This window comes from Nicotiana sylvestris, chromosome 1, assembly GCF_000393655.2.
Source record: "Nicotiana sylvestris chromosome 1, ASM39365v2, whole genome shotgun sequence".
In the NCBI taxonomy this organism is placed as follows: domain Eukaryota; kingdom Viridiplantae; phylum Streptophyta; class Magnoliopsida; order Solanales; family Solanaceae; genus Nicotiana; species Nicotiana sylvestris.
The window spans coordinates 110,243,146-110,264,506 of record NC_091057.1 but is presented as its reverse complement, the minus strand read 5'-3'; the positions used below and the strand labels follow the sequence as shown (position 1 = coordinate 110,264,506).

The window sequence follows — 21,361 nt, the reverse complement described above, 5'->3', positions numbered from 1 at the left end:
CCTCTCTACTGTTCATCATCACCTTCCTCAGACCCCCCTAACCCTAGCCGCCCTAAGACCCCAACGCCTGAAACCCGACGGCATCAATGCTGCCGGTCACCAAAATAACACCTTAGAATCCCCTGAACATCCTCTACACAGATCTAACATTGGTTTCCTTCGAATCAGGCCCCAACTCTTCGAATCTTAAATCGAAGGTTGTCTTGAAAACCTTATCTTCTCCGATGGCCTCCAAAATAACACCACAACCTCCCCTAGATACCCTCATCACGGATCTGTTAGTTGCATGACTCGAATCCTACTGGAACCGCTCGAATCTTTATTTGAAGATTCGAGTAAAACCTGAACTTACCCAGACCTATTCCAAAGTGTCACCAAATAAACCCTAGGCTGCCCTCACCCTTGTGTCGTATTTGGTTCTCCTCGAATCTGACCAGAAATGGTTAAGTCCCAAATCGAACTTTTAAGAACCCTAAAAATACCAGACTTTTGGATTCTGTCTAGATTGAATAAAGATTGAGGTTTAATCGACCTTAGTCGAAGTATTTTCAGTGGAAAATACTTCGACTAAGGTCTGTTTGATTTCAAACAAAATCCGAATCCAAGTTGAGTTGAGTTCGGTTGAATTCAAAGGTTCAGATGTAATTTCTGTTTCTTTTATGTGCATTCTGCGTGTATTCTATGTTCGTTTCATTAGTTTGTTTGATTTTTTATAATTTTTCTAGTCAATTTTGTTATACTGTCCCCTACCCGTCTACTTGATTCCAAATGAATTGTTTCTGTTGATTTTGTTTGTTTACAATGTGTGTAATCGACTCGACTAAGTTCGTCGATTAGTTATATCATAAATCCTGCTTCTGAAAATGTTGACTGAAATAACCTGTTTTGGATGGATTATTTTGCTATAATCAGTTAATTAGTTATTGTTAATCAGTTGGTTCTTGTTTAATAAATCCATCAAATGGACGTTATATGTGTGTTGTTTTCTGAACATTAAGTTCAGGACATTGTCAATATATTGACAATGCTCCTGTTTGTTTGATCTTAGTTCAAAAGCTGAGTTCAGTTGAATTATTAGGCTGAATTCAGTATAATGTTGTTATGATGTTAGTTCTGAATTCAAGTTCACAAAGGTTGGGTAAATACAATTGTATTAGGAGGTTAATCATTAGGAATTGGTTGTTAGCTGCTAGACAAGTTTTAATTCAGATAACTTGCTAAAATCTAAGACAGTAATACCAGTAGAAAACAGTAGGTCAGGGACATTTCTGGGATAAAACAATGAGGATAATATGTTAATATCAATGTGCTGAAAGTGGAAGTTTATGGTTATAATTTAAGATACTAATGGGGAACAAGGGATAATGGGCTGCTGAAAAACAGGATAAATAGCACTCAATAGGATTTAAAGTATTCAAAAGTAGTTTCAATGGAACTTTTCTGATTTTTAAAAAAAGGAAAGGGTCCAGGCAGCACTAAAGGAAAGGGGGCAGACCTGTATAAATACAGGATCTGATAGAAGAGTTTTTCAGAGAGAGAGTTTTTCTGACAGAGATATAGAGCTTAGAGGAGACTTTAAGAGATTCTGAGAGACTTTAGGAGAACAGATTTTGAAAGAGAGTTTAAATACACCTAGAGTGAGATAAAGAGAAAATCCAGTAGAAAAATCAGATTCCTCTCGGAATCTGAAGAGGAAGAAGAAACAGAAAAGAAACAAAGAGAACAGTCACACACACACACACACACACAGATACAGCAGCAGAAACAGAAAATCAGAAAAATGGGAACTTGAAATTGAAAAGAAACTGAAATCTGAAATATTGTTCTTTTGTTGAATCTATTCAACTTTATTTGATTCCACTGTTTAGTTAAAATCTGCAGTGTCTTTTAAAAATATCGTCACTGTTCATTTGGGTTCCTCGGATCCTGTTTTGTTGCTCAAATTTGCTGAATTATTTGGCATATTCCGCTGAATTTATTACTGCTGCAACTGCTGAAATTTACTCCTTCTACCTTCATTTTCAGGTACATATCTCTTAAACTTTATGTTGGAAAGAGATTCAACATGACAAATAAATGAAATTTTAAATTGTAATACTGCCTCCTATCATTTAAGTTTAAACATTTAAGTTTCAGCTTTGATTTCATGTTGGATAGCCAGTAGTGAGTTCGACTTGATGGCTACAAGTTGATTGTCTTATATATTTTTTTTCACTTTGTAATAATGTTATCCATGCTGAAATTTCATTAGTTTAGTTATCTTTGAGTTGTGTAAATAGGAAGCATGTCCGAAAGTCGGCTTTATTTACACTTTACGGTATTGTTAGATAGGTATAGCATAATATGGAAATATCAAGGAAAATATGCTATTAGATTATTTTGTTAGTTAATTAGTTGTTGTTTAAAGCTAGATGATGATTGGTCGCAATTAGCTATCTTTTGGCATAACATGGGTTGTGTTCATAATCTATAGTTGAAAGACGAGTTAGTATAATTCGTTATGTTCACGATGTCAAATATGGTAAGTAATATTGCATGCAATATCATTTTATTAAGTCAATTAGATTTGTTCTCTTTCTTAATAATAAAAGGGTTTAGGAACTTATACGATGTGAAAGTTAATAGTTGTAATAATTCACATAGATTTAGAATCAAATGGGTTTGATTATATATATAACTCAATCATAGGCATAATTAATTAAATTAATTTCGCCTATTGGATCAAAACAAGTATATGGGAATAAGATGAGATGTGCGAACACAAATTGCAAAACTTTATATCAATGGTAATTAGGAATAGAACTTGCACTAATTAATAATAATAAAAGTTCTTGAAAAATATTCTTTCCTTTATAATTCATTTTCAGTTTCATATACAATTCATTCTTTGGCATATATATGTTATATTTGTCAAAAATAGCATTAATCATATTTTTATTCTGTTCTTTGAATTTGAATAGTTGGAATGAATATAATTTATACTCGGAAATTATAATCGACGGGCAACCTTTAATAGATTGTGAATTCTTTTTCAAAGAATTCAAAGGTCTCTAAAATGGGAGTTCTCATGATTTTCACATAAAAAATGTATGAATATAATAAACAATTTGTGAAAAATCCATAATACTATTACAAGTATTTTGCGCAATTAGGGATGCGTTCGCGTACCCTGATTATATTTTTTAAAACAAACTCGGATTATGCGTACGCGCAATTTCGAGCGAATATTTAAGAAAAGGATTTTTCCAAAGGTGTTAAAATAACTTCATATAACCCGAGGTGTGCAGTTCATTATCTAAATAAAAGGGGTGATGATGTTCCTGATTTTATTTTTAATTTTCGAATATATATTTTATAAAAACTATAACATGGACAAATTTATTGTGTACACGTACGCGTGGCACGATCCCCGGTAATTGTAAAAAGTATATAACACGAATATACGTACGCGTAATTCGTCCATATAATCGTAAACAATAAGTAAAAAGCGGTAGTAAAATCATGCAATAAAAATGTATTTAATAAAATCAAGATAATTAAGTCAGTAATAAAAACAGTTAAGCGACCGTGCTAGAACCACGGAATTCGGAAATGCCTAACACCTTCTTCTGGATTAACAGAATTCCTTACTCAGGATTTCTGGTTCGCAGAATAATAAATAGAGTCATATTCTCCTCGATTCAGGGATTAAAATTGGTGACTTGGGACGCCTTAAAATTCCTAGGTGGCGACTCTGAAATAATTAAATAAATCCCGTTTCGACTGTCCTTTAATTGGAGAAAACTCCCACGCACTCTCGCGGGCGCGGTAAAAAGGAGGTGCGACACACATCATTTTGAACGACAGACTATTTAGCCTTGGCTTCTTGAAACAGTACATTTAGCTGAGAGGATTCTTGGCTGAGGGCCACCACTTCCTGCTCACTCTGTTGCAACCGAGCCTCTAACTCACCCGTCTTAATAGTTTTTGCTTCCAACTTTAGGAGGAAACCATCAATTTGGTCCCTCTCGGCCAACACCTGGTCCCGTTTGAACTTGAGTCCTTCTTTATTGAGGATCAATTTTTAAAGGCCATCAGAAGCAAGGAAGTTGGCTTGTGAAGAAAATACCCAAGTTAGAAACCGTGTCATAGCAAGTTAAGGAGAAACAAGTAGTAAAGAGAACAAATATGTTACCGCTGCTGCATTGTGCATGGCATTACTCAACAAACACTCTCCCGAGAGAGTGTGTATCTTATTCTTATCCTTTTCTGAAGCTAGAGACTTTAGATAATTGGCTAGTTTCACTGGCTGGGACAACAGATGGCACTCGGTAGATGCCGAGAGGGAGACACTCATCCTCTTCAAGGGATCTGCAAAAGGGGGAAAATAGTTGTACCCCAAATTCCCATGGTCTGGGGACTAGGGAGGAAGGACATCCTCCTCTCGGGCTTTTACGGCTGGTGGGGGAGATGTAGCAGTTGCTGGTGATGAAGGCATGACCGGCGTGGAAGGAGCAAAAATTGATGGTGTTGTGGATTGAGAAGCAGTTGTGGGGAAGGTAGTGCTAGTTGTTCGTTCTGCACCAATTGAAGACGGGAGAGGCCCGATACTCAGCCTCACAGTACCGGAAGCGGCGACTATGAATGGAAAGGGGGAATTGGAATTCTCCACCAAGTCAAATTTTCTCAGAGTGCTTAGGCATCATCCTCGGTTGGGGTTATAAGCTCTTCAGATTGAGCATTCTGTTGAGCTGATGAAGGTTAGTGTCTCTTTTATAGGTAATCCCCTTCATCACTGGCTTCCCATCATCATCAATAACCATAGTGGTTGCGGATGACTGGGGAACATCTCTCTTCACTTTTTTTATTCTTAGCCTCGACCAGGAAGAACGCCGCCTTTTTGATTGCTTGCTCTCCGGTCGGGGAGAACTTCATTCAATAGCGTCGCAGCCTCTACGGAATCAACCAAAAAGTCCTCCTCAAGGATGGTAACAGAACCCTTCAGGAGACCTGAATCCAACAAAAAGGTGAGGTTAACTAGTTTTCTTATGTACAATAATGACAAAACGCTTCATCCACCCATGGTCGTTGTCATCATCTATGCTGGTAAGCAAGGCATGGTGGCAACATTTGCTAAAATTTATTACTCCCCACGAAAAATCTTGGGGGGAGGGGAGGAGGGGTAGAGTTCATCATACGAGCCAAGGTAGCTCCTCATGCATTTCCTGGCACAACCGCCGCAGACATACCACCATTTGCCACACCGAAGGGCCCACATATGCCAAACAAAATTGGTATCGATGACACAACTGCAAAATTACGGGGTCAAGTTTCCCGCTCAAAGAAAATGAACCTAATGTAAATGGGTACATATAAACATACATGAAGCCCTTCTTAAAGAAGGTTACTCGCTCCACCAGACCAGGTGCAATAATGTTCAGGTCGTGGCAATCACAGTCCTTTTTCACAAAAGGAATACTGGAAGGGAGGATTGAAGAAGGGTATTTGACGACAACCCAAGTGCGGGAATTTGAAGAAGGGAACTTCTCTTCGAAGTCCTTGGCTGTGTTGAGACATTTGGGGATGATGATGCTCACCGTAGGGGGGTCAACATCAACATCGATTTCTTTGTCTTGATCTCCTTCGGACCCCCGCCGAAGAGAAACCGAATTTCTTGGAAGAGTTAGTTAAAGAAGCCATGATCATTAGAAGGTAATAAGAGTTATGTGAAGAAGATTAAAGATGGGTGAAAGAAGAAAAGAGTTGGATGCAAAGAAGTTGAGAGAGTTTGTAAAACTAATAAGTGTAAAAGAAGAAGGATGATGCGTATAAGTAAAGGAATATGGGCTAAAACCGTGGACATGATTACCCCAAGAACCGGAAAAAATATTGCAAAATTGTGGAGTAACATATGTTCGGGGTATTAAATGTGAAGAGACATGCGTTTTATCAAGCATCAGAAACTTTCAGAAGGGTTCAAAAAAATTTCCTCCAAGAAAAGAATCTTCACCAACTTCCCAATGACACAAAGATGTGCTACCGAAAAGCATGTGGACTATCTGAATAGGATAAAATCGATTAACATTAAATAATCAAATGGCAGAATAACACGTGGAACCAAGGACAGATGGAAGATGAAGCAAGTGAAAACTAAGACTGAGGACAACAACCTTGATTGGCATCAGGTTGGCCCCGAAGGGAACATTTTCAATAAGAGCAAACAAATATTTGTCATCAGATGACATTCAATGAAGAATATTCCTCAGTATTAAATACACATCCGTTACAGAGAATTTTGGCATTCATCATGACCTACAGTTACATATTCATCAATGGCCACCATTATTGTCATTTAAGAAGAGCTTGATCCTAGGATCTTATTTCCTTGGTATAAATATAAATAGTGGCTTCAACAACTATTGGAACGAACGAAAATTCTGACAAACTTATGCTACACATTATCCCAAGCTAAATATTACTTTATTGAAAAGGAAAGTAAGACGTATAATTGGAACCAAAAAATATAAAAGAAGCATTCCTCGTAGGACTCTAACCTAGATTGATAAAGTAAAACCACTTGAAACTCGCGAGTGATGACCGAGTAATCACTAAAAGAAAAATTTACTCGAATTGTGGTAGAGATTTACACTATAATCAAGTGTTTGTTGCTCTTATTAATGAATGTGCATCCTCAACTTTATTATCGGACTCTAGAAGGTTATGTCAATAACATTTTGAAAAAAAGAAATTTTTTGAAATTATAATCTTAAATATTTCATAATATTATTGTAACTATAATATTTTAAAAAATTTATAGTATTTAATATGACATAATATCCATTGAAGATAAAACAATACATCCAAGTTAAATTTATTTTTAATTTTATAATCAATGGACTAACAAAAATAGTGGCACATCATTTCTTTTTAAGAGCGGAGTGTGATGACCCGCCATGTCATCATGCCACATAGGCACCATTTGGCATATATTAATGCCATGTGGAAGCTTACATAAGAAGAAGGCTAGCATTTGTGAGAAGATTCTAGAGAGGTATGGACATTTCCTTAGAAAGAACCTAGATCCTTATGGATTAGCTAGGAAAGTCCTTGGAATCTTCTTGGCTTGTAGAGAATTCTAGAAAAAGCCCTTATCTTGTAAATATGAAGGATTTGTATAATAATTAATATTTACACACTATCCCCTAGGAAACTAGTATATAAAGGGGGACATTCATTTGTAATTCATCAAGCAAACAATTCAAGTTCTCCCTAATAAAAAAGCTTCCTTTAACAATTCTCTTGTATTCTTTCTTCCATTCCTTTAGCGATCTTGAGTGTAGTAAGGTTGACTTGGCATAGCAAGAATGTGAGCAGGATGTGCAAGATCGTGAGCGAGTTGCCAAGTGCCGCACATGCGCTTAGTTTAAGACTAAGGACGTGACAACGTGGTATCAGAGCGAAAGTTTCAACTAAGGGAATGGAGAACGACAGAGAAATTAATGCTGCCAACACCCAAGACAACGTCATCCAGGATGCTGCTGGCAAGATCGGCCATAGAAAAAAGAGGAATACCACCAACCAGAGCCAGGAGGTGCCACCTGAGGTGGTGTCAAATGAAGGGCTTACATCCCAAGAACCATCTGCCACTGAGGTGAGCGAGGATGAAGTGGAGGTCCTTCCAGAGGACGTCTCGCTCGGTAAAGAGTGGGTGATAAAGATGAACGCGAGGATGGACGCCGTGGAGATATTTGGCCAACGCTTGGGGAAGGTGGAAAACACCCTTAACGTTTTTGAGGGGCACACTCTTGAAGAGATTGAGAGTATCCGAAATGACTTGGAGGGACGTACATAGATTGAGATGGAACTAAGGCAAACCATTACTGCCTTAGAGTGAAGACTCATGGAGGCTTTGAGTACTATCGATGCTATGAAGGCAAAGATAGAGTCACTCGATGAGCATGTCAATGCTGGCGTGACCGAGGTAGCCAACAATGTTGTGGTGACGATGGAGGCCAAGATCGAGGCTCCTAAACCCCTGGTGTTCAAAGGTGTTTGTAATGCACAAGAAGTGGAAAACTTCCTTTGGAATTTGGAGAACTACTTCAGGCATGGCAAAGTAAGGGACGATGAGGCCAAGATCAACACTGCGGTATTGTACCTCTCAGAGATTGCCATGCTATGGTGGAGAAGGAAGATGGCCGACATGGATAAAGGTCTATGTACTATTAGCACATGGGATCAGTTCAAAGCAGAGTTCAAGCGACAGTTCTTTCCAAATAATGTCTTGTACGAGGCAAGGCGCAAGCTTACGGAATTGAAGCAAACAAGGAACATACGTAACTATGTCAAGGAGTTCACTACCCTTATGCTTCAAATCCCCAACCTGACCAATGATGACTTGTTGTTCCACTTCATGGACGGGTTGCAAAATTGGGCTAAGCAGGAGTTGCAATGCCGACAAGTCACTAATATAGACCAATCCATAGTGGAGGCCGAATCATTGATGGATTTCAGGCATGACAAGAACGACAAAGGCAATGGCAAGGAGTCAAAGGTTAACAATGTCAAAAGTGGGGGAGACCGTGACAAAGGCAATGAGATACAACAACAATACTCCAAGACTCAAGATTTAAAAAAGTCGAGTAGCCGTCAGGGCTACACCAAGAAGAAGGCACAGGTCGAGAAGAAGGGATGCTATATATGCGTATGGCCACATGGCTTCAGGAATTGTCCTGACTTCAAGAGCCTCAGTGCCATAGTACGTGAGCGGAAGGAGCAGCCACAAGGAGCGAGTCCGGGAACCGCACAGTTGGGTATGATTGGATTATGTGGTGCTGTCACGAAGCAAGCTATCCAACCTACCAAGAATAGCAATCAGTACGTGAATCTCACCATCAACAACAAGCCCGCTCGTGCAATGGTGGACACTGGAGCAACTCATAATTTTGTGACTGAGGCTGCCGCAAAGAGACTGGAATTGAAGCTTGACCAACCAACTCTCGCGTCAAGACCGTGAATGCCGAGATACAGAATGCTCGTGGGGTAGCTAATGGAGTTGGTGTCAAATTGGGAACTTGGAAAGGTATGACAAACTTTACCGTAACCGCTATGGATATCTTTGACATCATACTGGGGCAAGAGTTCTTTAGATATTGTCATACTTTAATCGACCCCTACCTCCAACGTCTCTTGGTTATAGAGCGAGAAGGAGCTTGCATGGTACCTATAGTGACTATGCCACACGGACAGATCCGAGCACAGCTCTCAGCTATGCAGGTTGTCAAGGGGATCAAGAAGGGGGATCCAACGTTTGTGGCAACCATTGCAAGTCTAGAGGAAGACAAGAATTTTCACGAGACAGTGCCGCCTTTCATAGAGAAGTTGCTTAAGGAGAACAAAGATGTCATGCCCGAGGAGTTGCCTAAGCACTTGCCGCCTAGGCGAGAGGTGGATCACAAGATTGAGTTGGAGTCACGGGCTAAACCACCCGCATTTGCCCCATATCGTATGGCACCGCCCGAGCTGGAGGAGGTCAAAAAATAATTGAAAGAGTTGTTGGATGCTGGTCACATTCGCCCATCAAAGGCACCTTTCGGCACACCAGTATTGTTCCAGAAGAAGAAGGATGGATCGCTGCGCTTGTGCATAGACTACCGAGCACTTAATAAGGTTACAGTGAAGAATAAGCACCCGATCCCAGTCATTGCTGATTTGTTCGATAGACTTGGGCAAGCCAAGTACTTTACCAAGGTGGATCTTCGAAAGGGATACTACCAGGTTCGCATTGCGGAAGGAGATGAGCCAAAGACAGCATGTGTGATGAGATATGGAGCCTTTGAGTGGTTAGTGATGCCCTTCGGCTTAACCAATGCACCAACCACATTTTGCACCCTTATGAACAAGATCTTCCATCCCTACCTTGATCAGTTCGTGGTAGTCTACCTAGACGACATAGTCATCTACAAAAACACCTTGGAGGAGCACATGGAGCACTTAAGGAAGGTTTTCCAAGTCTTGCGAGAGAACGAGCTATACATCAAGAGGGAGAAATGTGAGTTTGCACAATCAAAGGTGCACTTCTTGAGCCAGGGCCTAAACCACCTGCATTTGCCCCATATCGTATGGCACCGCCCGAGCTGGAGGAGGTCAAAAAATAATTGAAAGAGTTGTTGGATGCTGGTCACATTCTCCCATCAAAGGCACCTTTCGGCACACCAGTATTGTTCCAGAAGAAGAAGGATGGATCGCTGCGCTTGTGCATAGACTACCGAGCACTTAATAAGGTTACAGTGAAGAATAAGCACCCGATCCCAGTCATTGCTGATTTGTTCGATAGACTTGGGCAAGCCAAGTACTTTACCAAGGTGGATCTTCGAAAGGGATACTACCAGGTTCGCATTGCGGAAGGAGATGAGCCAAAGACAGCATGTGTGATGAGATATGGAGCCTTTGAGTGGTTAGTGATGCCCTTCGGCTTAACCAATGCACCAACCACATTTTGCACCCTTATGAACAAGATCTTCCATCCCTACCTTGATCAGTTCGTGGTAGTCTACCTAGACGACATAGTCATCTACAAAAACACCTTGGAGGAGCACATGGAGCACTTAAGGAAGGTTTTCCAAGTCTTGCGAGAGAACGAGCTATACATCAAGAGGGAGAAATGTGAGTTTGCACAATCAAAGGTGCACTTCTTGAGCCAGGGCCTAAACCACCTGCATTTGCCCCATATCGTATGGCACCGCCCGAGCTGGAGGAGGTCAAAAAATAATTGAAAGAGTTGTTGGATGCTGGTCACATTCTCCCATCAAAGGCACCTTTCGGCACACCAGTATTGTTCCAGAAGAAGAAGGATGGATCGCTGCGCTTGTGCATAGACTACCGAGCACTTAATAAGGTTACAGTGAAGAATAAGCACCCGATCCCAGTCATTGCTGATTTGTTCGATAGACTTGGGCAAGCCAAGTACTTTACCAAGGTGGATCTTCGAAAGGGATACTACCAGGTTCGCATTGCGGAAGGAGATGAGCCAAAGACAGCATGTGTGATGAGATATGGAGCCTTTGAGTGGTTAGTGATGCCCTTCGGCTTAACCAATGCACCAACCACATTTTGCACCCTTATGAACAAGATCTTCCATCCCTACCTTGATCAGTTCGTGGTAGTCTACCTAGACGACATAGTCATCTACAAAAACACCTTGGAGGAGCACATGGAGCACTTAAGGAAGGTTTTCCAAGTCTTGCGAGAGAACGAGCTATACATCAAGAGGGAGAAATGTGAGTTTGCACAATCAAAGGTGCACTTCTTGAGCCAGGGCCTAAACCACCTGCATTTGCCCCATATCGTATGGCACCGCCCGAGCTGGAGGAGGTCAAAAAATAATTGAAAGAGTTGTTGGATGCTGGTCACATTCTCCCATCAAAGGCACCTTTCGGCACACCAGTATTGTTCCAGAAGAAGAAGGATGGATCGCTGCGCTTGTGCATAGACTACCGAGCACTTAATAAGGTTACAGTGAAGAATAAGCACCCGATCCCAGTCATTGCTGATTTGTTCGATAGACTTGGGCAAGCCAAGTACTTTACCAAGGTGGATCTTCGAAAGGGATACTACCAGGTTCGCATTGCGGAAGGAGATGAGCCAAAGACAGCATGTGTGATGAGATATGGAGCCTTTGAGTGGTTAGTGATGCCCTTCGGCTTAACCAATGCACCAACCACATTTTGCACCCTTATGAACAAGATCTTCCATCCCTACCTTGATCAGTTCGTGGTAGTCTACCTAGACGACATAGTCATCTACAAAAACACCTTGGAGGAGCACATGGAGCACTTAAGGAAGGTTTTCCAAGTCTTGCGAGAGAACGAGCTATACATCAAGAGGGAGAAATGTGAGTTTGCACAATCAAAGGTGCACTTCTTGGGCCATGTCATTAGCAATGGCGAGCTACGCATGGACGATGCTAAGGTACGTGCTATCCAGGAGTGGGAGGCACCCATAAAGGTAACTGAGTTGTGATACTTCCTTGGCCTTGTTAATTACTATCGCCGGTTCATCAGTGGATACTCAGCAAAGGCTGCACCATTGACTGAGTTGCTAAAGAAGAACAAGCCATGGGTTTGGACGGAGCATTGTCAAAAGGCGTTTGAAGGCCTTAAGACAGCTGTAACAGAGGAGCCAGTCTTAGTGTTACCTGACTTTGCCAAGACATTTGAGGTGCACACAGATGCCTCAGACTTCGCCATTGGGGGTGTCCTGATGCAGGATAAGCATCCCATAGCATTTGAGAGCCGCAAGTTAAATGAGACGGAGCGGTGTTACATGGTGCAAGAGAAGGAAATGACTGCCATTATGCATTGCCTTCATACATAGAGACATTATCTACTCGGGTCGAGGTTCGTGGCCAAGACTGATAATGTGGCTACTAGCTACTTTCAGACACAGAAGAAGCTCACACCAAAATAGGCTAGGTGGCAGGATTTCTTGGCCGAGTTTGATTATGTGCTGGAGTATAAGCCGGGAAAAGGTAATGTTGTAGTCGATGCCTTGAGCCGAAAAGCTGAGCTTGCTGCAATCACTTCAGTGAGATGGGACATTCAGGAGGCTATAAAAGAAGGCATGCAACATGATCTAGCAGCCAAACAGCTCATCGAGTTAGCCAACAAAGGCAAGACGAGAAGGTTTTGGATAGAAGACAGCCTACTACTTACCACAGGTCGACGGGTCTACGTGCCTAAGTTTGGGGACATTAGACGGCGGATCATAAGGGAGAGTCATGATACAATGTGGGCTGGTCATCTAGGCCAACATCGCACCAGGGCATTGGTTGAGTCAGTCGCATGCGAGATGATATAGAATGTTATGTGCAGACTTGTCTTGTATGTCAGCAGGACAAGGTGGAGCAACAACAACCCGGAATACTTTTGGAGCCACTACCAGTTGCAGAGCGTCCATGGGAGAGCGTGACTATGGACTTTATTACTTGCCTACCGAAGTCCGACGTTTATGGTACTATTATGGTGGTCGTGGATAGATTTTCCAAATATGCCACCTTCATGCCCGCCTCACCGGGTTGCACAACTAAGGAAACTGCCAAGCTATTCTTTAAGAACTTGGTAAAGTATTGGGGCTTACCAAGGCATATCATCAGTGATCGAGACCCCCGCTTCACTGGGAACTTTTGGAGAGAGTTGTTCGACATACTTGGCATGGAACTGCACTTTTCTACTAGTTTCCACCCATAGACAGATGGACAAACGGAACGGGTCAATGCCGTACTAGAATGCTACTTGAGGCATTATGTAAGCGCGCATCAGAAAGATTGGGCAAGGCTCCTAGACATTGCCCAATTCTCTTATAACTTGCAATAAAGTGAGTCCATGGGGCGGACACCATTTGATCTAGCCACATGCCAACAACCACAAACTTCACATTCATTACTAGCAGCATTCGAGGGAAAGAGTTTGGGGGCTTATCATATGGCCAAAGGATGGGAGGAACAACTCGACATTGCTAAGTCTTACTTGGATAAGGTAGCTAAGAAGATGAAGAAGTTTGCGGACCGTAAGCGGCGTCCCACGGACTATTGAGGGGCCATTTAAGATCGTCGGCAAGGTAGGCAAGATCTCATACAAGCTTGACATGCCATCGTATCTTAAGATATACCCTGTCTTCCATGCCAGCACGCTTAAGCCATATCATGAAGATAAGGATGATCAGAGTAGGGGCCAATCAAGTCGAGCGCCAATGACTATCACCGCCTCGCATGATTGGGAGATTGAGGCTATCATAGATTACCAGGCCAGGCGAAAACAAGGGCAAAAAGCCACCGCTATGTTCCTCGTCCATTGGAAAAGGCAATCACCGGAGGAGGCCATGTGAGAACAATATGAAGACTTATGGCAATTCAAAGATAAGATCCGAGAGTTTATGCAGCAACATTGCGCCGCGGTCGTCGCAATATTAGGTGGGGGAGAGTGTGATGACCCGCCATGTCATCATTCCACATAGGTACCATTTGGCATATATTAATGCCATGTGGAAGCTTACATAAGAAGAAGACTAGTATTTGTGAGAAGATTCTAGAGAGGTATGAACATTTCCTTAGGAAGAAGCTAGATTCTTATGGATTTGCTAGGAAAGTCCTTGGATTCTTTTAGGCTTGTAGAGAATTCTAGAAAAAGCCCTTATCTTGTAAATATCAAGGACTTGTGTAATAATTAATATTTACACACTAGCCCCTAGGAAACTAGTATATAAAAGGGGCCATTTATTTGTAATTCACCAAGCAAACAATTCAAGTTCTCCCTAATAAAAAGTTTCCTTTAACAAATTCTCTTGTGTTCTTTCTTCCATTCCCTTAGCGATCTTGAGTATAGTAAGGTTGACTTGGCATAGCAAGAACGTGAGCAGGGTGTGCAAGATCGTGAGCGAGTTGCCAAGTGTCACACGTGCGCTTAGTTTAAGACTAAGGACGTGACAGGAGGGAGTATTTTTGTACTTTGGCATATCAAACTTTATGTCTATCCTTTGTAAATATTTTTGCTCCTTGACAGTTTTACCCTTCCTGTTATTTCTTCTTCCTTTCGTTTCTCTGTCCCCAAATTTCTTTCCTTTTTCGTTCTCCCTACCCCCTGCGCATTACCCTCTTAAGCAGTTGTCTTTGAATTGGATAATGGAATTGGCGCTGGGATTTCGCCTCATTCTTCAACATGAAAGCTTTTGTATGCTGGTTTCACTGATCTGATATCGGCTAGTCCTATAATCAGGTATGTTCGAGATTGTACGATTCGAAAATATATCTGTGTACTAAATTTCCATTTTCTCTATCTCTATATATCTGTGCATATACGCGATTCGAAGATATTGTAGGTACTCGGCCACACTAATTTAGATTCCAGCATTCTATGTTCTTTTCTTAGAATTTAATAGATTTGTATGGATATGCTCTGGATTGCATGTCATATAGAAATTCTGGCAAAAGTCTATATACTTATATATGGTGCGTATTTATATCATAAAACGAGAAAACAGTAAAAATTTAAGTCGTTGACCTTTTTTTTTTTTTTTTTTTTATAGTAGAAAGCATATAAGGTAAATTAATGCCAAGAAAGATTTAATACTGAGCTCTTTAGATGTGTATGCTCCTCTCCTAGTAAGGCTGTTTTTTTTTCATGTTGTTTGCACACATTATTTTATGATCTAAATTATGAAAGTTATATTATTCTTGTTAAATTATTAACTTGTGCTTAAATTAAGTTCACCATGAGTTGTATGATTTAATAGCTTACTGTATTTACGAAGTAAAATTGTTGAAAAATTTAGGAAAAAAGTTTTCTTAAAATATCGTTATAAGTAATTGTTGGTAAATAGAATATTTACAGTAGTTAAGGACATTTAAATAAACTTACATGTTATTTTATTTTACAATACAACACAATATTGAACCACATCAAATAGTACAGTTTATCCGAACATTATATTCACGGAACAATGCTACAAAACATAATACACTAAAAAATCACTGTTGTGATATTTTCAAAATAAATCAATCCAAGTGTCATGACTTAAACCAAGTGTCAATAAGCATGGAAAAAAACTTTGAAGTGACAATTTGCAAAGGGAATTAAAGATAAGTGTATGCACACTTGTCTATATTTAAAACTATTTATAAGCTTATAAATATGCACTCATTCTCTGTTGATGAAGTATCAGAAATACTTCTTATTTCTACTTCGTATCTCCCTTACGCCTCTCTTCTTTCTTTCCTTTATCTTTCTTTCCATTTCAGTTGCTTTTATTCTTTTTTTATTTGCTCGATTTATAATTTAATATTTGGTTGATTCCTGTATCCTTTAAATAAATAAAGGTGGACTTGTTTAATCCCGGGGAAACATTTTATATTGCTGAAATAGTTTCTTAGGATAATGCCCAACACGGTTCAAGTCAATCCGTGTATTTCCGCTCACAAATAATATTATTACAATATTGTTGTCTTTTTTCCGTGCTATTTTCCTACAAATACATTATGAAACAATTTGAAATAACTCAAACATAGTGAATCGTGAGTAACAGACTAGTAACTCATCCATTGTTGGCGGGACTATCATCAAATGAAGTGAGTCCATGGAGAGGCGAGGCAGGTAGGGACTTGGCCATGATTTGACTATTTTGGTTCGATAGAACTGATGTGGAGGCCTTTCTTGCATGCACAATCTTTTCATTTGTTTTTATAATAAGGAGGAACACCAGACGGTACAAAATTAATGTACCTACCAGAATGGCAAGGTCTACCCACTTTGAGTATGCCATTTCTACTTGCCATCTTTCTCTCAAGATGTCTTCTCCACTCATTGTCTGATTGTTTCCGAATTGGTCATCTGTAAACTTTAGCCCTTTAAACTCATTCTTAAACATACCTTGGTAAGCATACTTGTGGAAGGACACGTAGTACAGTGGATACTTCCAAATTGGATTAGGCAACTCACTAGGTAATTGAAAATAACCCCCACTTAATATCTGTAGTCCTTGTATTCCTGCACCTATTACAATGCCCATGAGGAAATTAGACACGATAGCTGCAACGTTCATCATTAGGCTCTCGACTATCATTATACTGGTAAAGAGGACCAAGGCAAAGTAGATGAAATGCCCAAATCCATTCTGTAATCCAGAAAGTAAATAGGCAATGGCACCTGGAACGAATGATATTAGTATCACGTATGGTGTAGAAGAAAGTATGTTGCCTATGACAAAAGTACAACATCCATAGTGCCCATTCAAGTTTTCCCGTTGAAATACCTGCAATAGTTTTTCGAAGCAGTTAAATTAATTAGTCATGATACAATATAAATCTTAGCATTTGTTAGTTATTTTGGATGAGAAAAAGATACCTTCATGTCCTCTACAAATGAAGGGAATCCACCAACTGTCATAAATGTCATAAATGAAACAACGAAAGTAACCATTAGGCCTCTTTCCTACAAAATCAATTTTTTAGACTGTGTTATGATCCAAAAATTCTGTGCATTCAAAAAGTACTCAAACACTTGAAAAATTAAGGAAGTTTGAAACTTTTTGTTGATTCCTTATCCGTAAAGTCTATATACCTCGATTGAATGATAGTTTGAGCCCAGATCATAGTATATGGAACCAAGACCTAAAGCAATGGCGACATAAGTAGCGAATCTCATCCAATAGTAGCCAAGATCACGAAACATGTTCACACTTGACCTTCTTGTCAAAACAAGGCTTTGCGTAGTGAAGTTGGCACGACTTCTTTTTTCCAATATTTCACCACCCTGAAAATACATAATGGATGTTAGAGATTCTTTCTCATCACCCTGCAAGCAATCCTCCTCCATCCTTTCCATTTTGGGGGTTCTCTCTTACCTGTTGACAAATTTCTACAATCTGATTCTGAACTTCATGATATTCCTTGGATGATTTAAATGAATTTACGAGAAGGTCTATCACTTCTTCTATAGGTTTTCTTCCAGCTGAGCCTTGTTCAATATCCTTTTAATAGAAAGCAAGATATTCAATAAAAGGCAAACTTTGGTCTCTCTTCGAAAAAGGAAAGAGTATTTACCTCATCAAAGTCCTTGTTTACTGTTTTAAGAAAATGATCTGATGGATTCTGAAGATGTGGGCAAGAGAAACCATTTCTCGCAAAAAACTATCATAATATAAAAGTTTTAATAAACACATAAACTGATCAAATCATTATATATATATATATATACACACACTTGTATTATGTGTCCCTTACTTGACTAGTTAATAATCCAATAATTCATGTGCTTACCTGAATTGCTGCACTAGCAGGTCCAAAATATACTATTTTTCCTGAAGACAAAAGGCATAGACTGTGGAAGAGGTTGAAAACTTCTGCACTGGGCTGATGAATAGATGCAATAATAGTTCTTCCCTCTTTTTGGCGTGAAATTTCGCTCATCACATAATAAGATGCAGCACTGTCGAGGCCGCTGGTTGGTTCATCGAGGAAGAGAAGTTTTGGTCGTGTTAGAATCTCCATGCAAATACTAAGTCTCCTCTTTTCTCCTCCGCTAATTCCTTTAGTGCCCCATCCTCCAATTCTTGTGTTCATTGCATCTTGTAGCCCCATCTCCTTTATAGTCTGCTCCGCTATTTGAATTTTCTCTGATTTTTTCATAGAATCTGGCAGTTGGAGTTGTGCAGAGTAGTAAACAGCTTCTTTAACAGTTAGTGTTGCCAGCAGAGTTTCATCTTGAGTCAGGTATGCCTGATTTTATAGGGATAGAACACATTACCATGCATGCTAATAAAAATATAATACTTTACTAAGGGAGAAGTAAAAGAGATGTTATTGCGAAAAAGGAAAACAAAATAAGCAGTGATGCGGGCCAGGCGGCATTCAGTGAAGATTCTCTTACACATGTTCCATAAGAAAGTTTCTGTTTGTGACCATTGATTAGAATATCCCCGCTCTGCCTCGTGCTGAAGTCCAGTCGCCCTGAGAAGACAGGTGAGTCATACTTAGAAATAAACCTCTCATGAGCATTATTTAACAAACTATCCCCCTATTGGCTTTGCTGTTATTTTTGGCCCCATTAAAGATAATATATGCATCATATGCTAAGAGATATACTAATAATATTTGCTCCTACCAGCTAATGCGTCGAGTAATGTAGATTTGCCACAGCCAGAAGGACCCATGACGGCCAAGAGCTCACTAGGACGAGCATAACCAGTGAGACCTTGAAGTATGGCTTTTCTGCCACTTTTTCTAGTGGAGACAGTAACCCATAAGTCATTCCAAGTCAAGGAAACGCCTCTAGTTTTTGATCCCATTTGGCCCTTCACAGCATTCAATTCTACTTCCTGCTTTCCAATTCTAGTTTCATACTCCATTGGTGGCATTTCCAAATTTACATAAGCCATAGTTGCATGCCCAGAAAAAGAAACGGAAAGCCAATAGTGGTTTTGCTTTCTTATTCTTGCAAAAAGCACGGGGTATGTAAGGATGTTGTAGAGTGAGACACTACTTTGTCAACTGCTGGGCAGCTATGGCATTAATGAGATCTGTCAAAAAAATCCAGTTATAATGGATAGTTCAGGCAACACGTTTATGTTTCTCTTTGTACGTTTCAGCTTTTAATGCCTAGTTTCGTTCTTCTTATCCTCACCCCCCAACTCCCAAACATTCCTCTGACTAAGTCAACTCCCATTTTTCTTCTTCTCTTTGTCACCCTAGCAATTTGTCTATGCACGTATAACTAGCTCAATTATTTATCACTAGCAATTATCAAGTATGTGGTTACAATCAGTGTAGAAGCCACTTTCTTTTACATAGTTTGAGCAATAACTAGGTACATGTGTTTAAGCAAAGTTGGAACGAAGCCGCTTTCTTTATATGATTCTTGTAAGAGCTAATAGGTATGTGTGGTAAACTGGTAAAGTTAGCAAAATTGTACTCTTATAAAAGTGTCATATGCGTTAGCAAATTTAGTCAATAACCATAGCCGGCACTGCCATCATTATAAACTACCACTATCTTTTTCAATCAAAACTACCACCGCCATCTACCATTATTAACGATCACCATCAACCACCACCATCATCAATAATAATCGCCCACCACTAACAATTACCCTGAACCACCACTATCAACCAAAACTACCACTGCCTCTAGTTGGCATTCGCAAGTGTATAGGGTAAAATATGTTTATATTAAATGATCGCATGAGGAAGTGACACGTGGAGTCGAAGACAGAAGATAGATGAATCCAAAGGCAACGATCCTGCCTGTTACCGGAGAGAAGGATACTCATAAAGATGAAATATATACCTACCACCCGGTAGCATTTAATGAGGAATATTCTACAGCATTAAGTAATGGCCTATTAAAAGGAATATGACAGTCACTGCGTGTCGTTACGAATTCTTCAAGGCCCTCATAGTTGACGTTATATAGGGGCTTGATCTAGGACCTTGTTTCCTAGGTGAAGCTAAAAATAATGAGCTCTACTATCATTGTGAAAAGAGAAATTTTCTGACAACCATACGTTACACTCTATTCAAAGTTCAATATAATTTTATTTTCTTGTTTACTGATACCGTTGCTATTTTCCCCAAAAGCTCTGCTCTCGAGATTACAATTTTTGCTATTTCATCTCCATCTCAAGGCTAAGTATTGTAGTTTTGTCTATTCATCTAGTATTTTAGGACCAAATTAATTCACTTGTCTATAAACCATGTATAAATTCAATTGTACAGTTTTACAGGTAAATGGTTTGGCACCCACCATAGGACTTAGACAGTTATGTAATTAATTTGGTCCTTGCCTTTTTTACTAACTTGTTTGATTATTTGTTCTTAGTAAAAAATTAGAGAAAATGGCAGATAATGGTGTTAACAACACACACAACCTTGAGGCCTAGGGAAATCAGTCTCAACACGAGGATTCAATCAGTGATACCCGCAGTGAGGGGAACGAGGCCATATCGATCCACGACAGGCGATACCCACGACAGGTTTGAGAGGCGACTCCTGATGATGTTGAAGAAGAGAACATCATAGAAGCGTTAAAGGTCCTGCAGGAGCAACAAAAGGCCATTTTAGGCCATCTCACACGGCAGGATAATGTTTTGACAGAACTGAGGCAGACGTTATTGGGTGCTTCCATTAACACAAATGGACGAGGTCCAATTTTTCCAGGTGCTCCCATAAATCAAACAACGCAGAGGGTCGACAACAACACCCCGATGGGCGAGGTCGATTTCGATAGGCTGGGGGTAGCGGGTCCGATCACAACAATGAGAGCGATCCCTTCAAAACAAACTCATACGATTTATGAGGGAAGTAAATGCCCATATGGACCAAATTTTGAGCACACCATCAATGTCGAAAGGGTCAGACTTAAAGAAGTACACTCAATTTCCGTATAAACCAAGCGCAGCACCATAAATGATCCCGAAGCTATTTAAAATGCCAAACATGCTGAAATATGATACGAGTTCAGATCATCAGGAGCATAATCACCATATATACAATAGCGGTAAAGGGGAACAATTTAGCTCCCCACGAGATCGAGTCAGTTTTGCTGATGAAATTCGAAGGCTCTCATGAAGGGAGCCTTGACGTGGTATTTACTCTTGACCGAGCATTCCATAGACTACTTCGAGATGCTCGCGGATTCTTACATTAAGGCGCATGCCGGGGATAGAAAGGTATATACCCAAAAGGCTGATATATTCAGAATTGCACAAGGAGAGTCCGAGTTGCTGCGGGAGTTTGTAACCTGGTTCTAGATGAATGGGCGACAGAAGAATTCACCAAGAGTTTGAATCCAAAAAGTTCCAATGCTTCCTAGAAGTTGAACGAAAGCTTGCTCGAG

The 21,361-nt window shown here is 40.1% G+C and overlaps 2 protein-coding genes and 1 long non-coding RNA gene across 4 annotated transcripts; 2 read left to right on the top strand and 1 right to left on the bottom strand.

Moving 5' to 3' along the window:
• Positions 1-7,879: 7,879 nt before the first annotated feature.
• On the top strand, positions 7,880-8,995 carry LOC138873208 (uncharacterized). The gene has a single exon (XM_070151654.1). It carries the CDS (start codon positions 7,880-7,882, stop codon positions 8,993-8,995), a length of 1,116 nt encoding a protein of 371 aa, XP_070007755.1.
• A 5,545-nt stretch (positions 8,996-14,540) lies between these two features.
• On the top strand, positions 14,541-18,308 carry LOC138885782 (uncharacterized). The gene is made up of 2 exons (XR_011404923.1): positions 14,541-14,750; positions 17,809-18,308. It is a non-coding gene; the product is annotated as an uncharacterized lncRNA (long non-coding RNA).
• LOC104233242 (ABC transporter G family member 1-like) lies at positions 15,907-19,247 on the bottom strand. 2 transcript variants are annotated; one of them, XM_009786608.1, is made up of 9 exons: positions 18,633-19,247; positions 18,399-18,478; positions 17,789-18,247; positions 17,573-17,659; positions 17,374-17,499; positions 17,091-17,282; positions 16,875-16,961; positions 16,677-16,782; positions 15,907-16,523 (listed from the first exon to the last, which is right to left on the bottom strand). In XM_009786608.1, the coding sequence occupies exons 1-9, from the start codon at positions 18,904-18,906 to the stop codon at positions 16,066-16,068; spliced, it is 1,869 nt and encodes a 622-aa protein (XP_009784910.1). In that variant the 5' UTR covers positions 18,907-19,247; the 3' UTR covers positions 15,907-16,065. The 2 variants fall into 2 exon arrangements, with proteins under 2 accessions (XP_009784910.1, XP_009784909.1); XM_009786607.2 differs by having other exon boundaries at positions 15,907-16,782; positions 18,633-19,244.
• Between the last annotated feature and the right edge of the window lie 2,114 nt (positions 19,248-21,361).

Bases quoted from the DNA above. Each gene is read 5' to 3' on its own strand.
- LOC104233242 (XM_009786607.2), bottom strand. From the start codon at position 18,906: ATGGCTTATGTAAATTTGGAAATGCCACCAATGGAGTATGAAACTAGA. The intron at 18,248-18,398 runs GTAAGAGAATCT...CTATAAAATCAG, and splicing joins AACTTTCTTATGGAACATGT to GCATACCTGACTCAAGATGA. The intron at 16,783-16,874 runs GTATCTTTTTCT...AAACTATTGCAG, and splicing joins CATTTGTAGAGGACATGAAG to GTATTTCAACGGGAAAACTT.
- LOC138873208 (XM_070151654.1), top strand. From the start codon at position 7,880: ATGGAGGCTTTGAGTACTATCGATGCTATGAAGGCAAAGATAGAGTCA.